The sequence below is a fragment of the Vespa mandarinia genome, chromosome 7 (genome assembly GCF_050613455.1).
Source record: "Vespa mandarinia isolate Hongniang chromosome 7, ASM5061345v1, whole genome shotgun sequence".
NCBI classification, from domain to species: Eukaryota; Metazoa; Arthropoda; class Insecta; order Hymenoptera; family Vespidae; genus Vespa; species Vespa mandarinia.
In genome coordinates, this window is record NC_140816.1 from 2,135,001 (window position 1) to 2,140,000 (window position 5,000).

The following is a 5,000-nucleotide window of genomic DNA, read 5'->3' on the forward strand; positions in this document are numbered from 1 at the left end:
CTCACGTGAGACAAGCATGCAATAATAATCTTTTTATTGTGATAAGATTATCAGAGTTTCGATTTGTTGGACGTGTTGTACGATTTCTCTCTGTATGACAAAATATCTTTAAAATCACGATAAATATCAAATAGGAAAAAGATTCGTATTAACGAAATCGAATTAATCGAAGGAAATAGATGTATCAATTGTTTTTTTTTCTTTTTTTTTTTGTGTTTTAATTATCGCCAATTTTTCCTTTAATTTGATTAATTTAACGAACGAATTGGATCGTTGACGTTGACGAGTGCGCCGACGTAAAAATTATTATTATTATTATTATTATTATTATCGTTAATCGAACGAACGTTATTTCGTGTTATTGTAAAATTTTTATTCGATAAAAAATATACATTTATTATCACACATTCTTTTTTAACATTGTTTTGTAACGTTGTTTTTTGTCTTCTATTTTTTTTTTCGTTTTTTTTTTTTCTTTTTTTTTTTTCTTTTTCTTCTGTTCGTCTAGACGTCCAATTAGAATGTTTGGCGACCTGGAGAGAGGGCAGTACGAATTATATGGTAGCACGTTTGTACGGTGATCGTAAGACGAACGACGAGGAAAGCTACAGGTGTTTTATATACACCAGAGGCTCGAACAACACGTGGCACATGGCACAAAGCGGAGACGCCACTTGTACCGGCCTTCTTAGTATCACGGAGGCTGCAAAGACGTTCAAAATGAAACAGAGTAAGTAAGATTTGAAAAAAAATTTTCTTCCTCGATCTTGACGTTTATTTTTTTCTTTCTTTTTTTTTTTTTTTTTTTTTTTCTTGTCAAAGAATTTCCTTGCGCTCGTTCATTCAGTCGTCGATATATACCTTGGGAAAAAAATATAACAAAATCATATTGTATATTACATGTATCATATATTCTACAAAATACGATACGTAAGACAATATTGAAAATTTTGTAACGTTCAACGTTTAATACATTCAACATATTTAATCTTTTTAAACGTTTCTTTTTGTAATTTTTTTTTATATTCTTATTTTTTTTTTTTTTTTTTTTTTTTTTTTTATTCGACAACTCTATCCTAATTACCCTGTTTTTTTTATTTTTCATCGCAAATTTTCGTAATAGAAAGATCACTTTTTCAACTCTTCCAAATCTTAATGAACTTACTCGCACGTTGCCGTCGAAAATATTACTCTTGTCTTTGTCACTTGTTAAGACTTTTACGAGGATCTTTACTTCAAAAGTTATACGTACCGTACTTTGAAGCTTTTCAACTTCGTAACACCTTTTTTCGTTAATCTTATACGTTAGCTTTCAGTTAATCTTATACGTAGGTATTCAAGTTTGTCATTTGCGAGATATAAAAAATATTATTCTTCGTTTTTCATTTTAATAATAGATCCCATTGATTTCTCCTGTCTTTTGTCTTCTACTTCTTCTTTTTTCTTCTCCTTTTTTTTTTTTTTATCTAACGAAAAATGTAAAACGGATTTGTTTAATACGATTAAACTTACTTATCTTACTTATCTATCGATTCGACGAGGTCATCGGTCTCGCGAAATAAAACAGGTCGCAGGTCGAGTCAAGCAATCTGTGCGCGTCGTCTCATGCTCGAAGATTGCTTTGTAACTCTCGAAGACTATGATGGATGAAGTCTAGTACGTCTAAGGAAAACTTCATCGAAATTCAAGCAAATGGCCGAGATTGACTTAAAAGCGGTTCAACGTTGTTCCTCATTCTATTATCCGGGAAAATATTTCATCAATTGGCATCTGTTGTAAAATTGGAAACTCTAGAAATGAATTTTAAACGTGCGGAAACGTAGTAGATTACAAAATAACAGAATACACCAATGTATAATAATAATGGAGGAAAATGAGAGCGGAGCACGGTAAGAGAGAACAAGAGAGAGAGAGAGAGAGAGAGAAAGAGACGGAGGACGGAGTAATCAAATTGTAAAATCATCTACAAAATCATTTAAATAAATACATACACAGACATATTCGTGAGTGTACCCTCCTCTTCTCGCATAGTCGTTTTCCCAACGACGTAATATAAAATTGAATTAATTTATTAAAAAACAAATCTATCAGACCGATCAACGGAACGGGAATGACCGATCAGAACAGACAGAAACCTTTTCGAAACTTGGAAAATAAATGTGAGGTAAATGGATGACAGAACTTTGCGGCCGCTTTCGTATAATCGAAATCATTCGTGGAAAATTATTTTCAAAGATAATACAACTTTGCCTTCGTATATCGACAGACGATACTCATATATTTATCTATTTATCTCAAATATGTATTTATAAACCTCATACTCATATATATTATTGCTTTTTATATATAATATAAAAAAAAAATATATATATATATATATACATGCATACGTCATTATAAAGACGTACAAATATTTCCGTCCGTTCTTTGTTCTATCTTCTCGGACAAGAGATGAATTTGCTTACGGATTAATTCGAAATCTCGATCGAGAATATCTCTGGTCGATCGTAAAGGTGAAATTGAAGTTCTGCTCGGTTTCACCTATATAGACTCGAAGCGAAGATTCGAGTTTCGACGAAGATGCAAGTACATAGACTGACGATGTAGAATGGATGTAGTATTGGAGCATAGCAAAACGGAGCACGTAAACTATGAAGCTGCCTGTGGAAAGCGGTGTAGGATAGAGAGCACGAGAGTACTAGAGTGATCGACACCACCAGCTACTTGGAATATTCTCTAGTATATATACTACAGTAGACACGTACTACATACGTGTATCACATAATACGCGATACCAAGTCCCTCCATCCCCTTCCCCTATCATTCCTTCTACCATCCATCCCGACCGATCTTCCGGTTCACGATTTTCTTCGACCAAAGATCAAGTTCCACTTGAAGAAGAAAACACGTTCGAACTATACACGTTCCTCCTTTACGTGTCATTGAGCGAATAAAACAACATTTCGACGTATTACGTTACTACATACGATAAAATTGTCAAAAAATTCTTATGGACCTTTTGTAATCCCTCGTTTTATTTGATTTCGACGTCGACAAATAGAATAGTAAAGCAAGATTATCTATAACGATTTTCCAAATACCATAGAAACACGCATTCGAGTAATTTTCGTACTGGATTACCCACTTTTTTTTCTATCTCTTTCTCTCTCTTTTCTCAGCTTTCAGCACTGAAAAATCATGGCATTCAATCGTGAAACGTACGATTCACTTTTCTATCTTTCTCTCTCTCTCTCTCTCTCTCTCTCTCTCTCTCTCTCTCTCTCTCTCTATCTATCTATCTATTTTTCTCTCACGAATTGCCTTCACCAACGGTTTGGCGAGCCGTACGCGTGGCACGGAATTAATATTTCGAAATCGTTGCCGTACGTGGGCCGCAATAAATTCGACTGGAGCGATAAGCAGCTTAAAAATTTTTCATCGGCTCGCAACGGCACCCCGGATGTTTCGTTATCCTCCTCACCCCTCTTTTCTCTCTCTCTCTCTCTCTCTCTTTCTCTTTCTATCTCTATCTCTGTTTCTGTCTCTGTCTCTGTCTCTGTCTCTGTCTCTGTCTCTCTTTCGCTCACATCGAGCCCGGTTCTCGGCGTTTCCATTTAAACTTTCCAGAAGGCAGATTAGCCCCGGGATCTCCGGCAACTCCGAAGCTCCTTTCGTTTCCCCTTCCACGCGTCGGATGAAGAGCGTATTACTCACACTAACGTCCTTGCTAGCGCAATTCCGTTCGGACGCGCAAATAAACAGAGCTTCTCGTCGCGACTACACAAATACTCCTGGCGTCTTCTAAGCCATCGCGGGATATCATAAGCAAGGGCTCGCGTGAGAAGATGAAAGAAGGAGTAGATAGGAATTAGATGTTCCTTCATCGATATTCTACATATCTCTATTACTTTTATATCGAATTCGTCGTATTATCGTTGAATTTTATCCATTCGATCGATTTATTTATCCGTATTGTATTGTATTTAAATAGATATACGTGTACGCGCAGATTGCGTGTAAATTTTCTTTTTTCTTTCTTTCTTTTTCTTTTTCTTTCTTTTTTTTTTTTTTTTTTTTTTGTCATTGTCATGTTCACATAAAGGATGAGCATTGGAAGACGACTGAATGATATGAAACGATAGTAACTTTTACGAACTTTTATGTCTGTTTAATTTTTTTTTTTTTATTATCGCTAGGCATTATACGTCATCATTTTAATCTCCAAAAGGAATACTAATATAATCTACGAAAACAATTATAAAAAAAAAATAAAAAAATTAAAAAGATTGAAAATGAAAAAGTTATGATTTTTTCAAACTCTTCGGTCATTCAGTGACCACTCTGTATTTTGATCGTTGATATTTTGGATAATGAACGGAAGGAAGGAAACAAGGAAATATATTGAAATATTTATTCTTTTTTTTCCCCTCAATGTTGTAACACAAATTCAACGGATTCATCTGATTGGACGAAAATAAAAGAGAACGTTCTTGTCTTTCGTTCTTTTTCTTTTCTTTTTTTATTTTTGTTTCTTCGTTCTCGTGTATCGATCAATTAAATATTTTTCAATATTTTCGTATTTCAGAATATATGACGGAACGATGCGCTTACCCTTCATGGGTTGTGGCACCGAAGTCATGGGTGGCGTTGGATCGAATGGCTTCACGTCTCTTAGCCTCGACATACAACCTGACGATTCTCGATCGAAACGAGACTCGATTAGCCTGTCATGCGACGGTACCAATCGAGGATCATCATCATCATTACTCATCGGCGACGCATACTTACGATCAAATGATGTTTGTCGCCAAAGCTACACGTGACTGGTGAGTTCTCATTTGCAAATAAAAATCATAATACGCGTACATATAATATATATTTCATTCTTAAAATGTAAATTCAATTTTTTCTCCGGCTTAGCGTCTATTTCAAGGACGATATAAGTGTGAAAGTATTATTAGGCGAAGGAAAAGTAGATGGAATTAAATATTTATCCAAAA

The 5,000-nt window shown here is 34.8% G+C and overlaps 1 protein-coding gene across 6 annotated transcripts in view; it reads left to right on the forward strand.

The window, feature by feature from the left end:
• The window catches only part of LOC118440299 (uncharacterized), a 272,562-nt gene that overhangs the window by 235,274 nt on the left and 32,288 nt on the right, over positions 1-5,000 (forward strand). For all 6 annotated transcript variants that reach the window (XM_035863130.2, XM_035863128.2, XM_085658293.1 and 3 more), the window contains 2 exons: positions 509-730; positions 4,586-4,826. In XM_035863130.2, the coding sequence (XP_035719023.1) occupies positions 509-730; positions 4,586-4,826 (463 nt within the window). The remainder of the gene's footprint in view (positions 1-508; positions 731-4,585; positions 4,827-5,000) is intronic.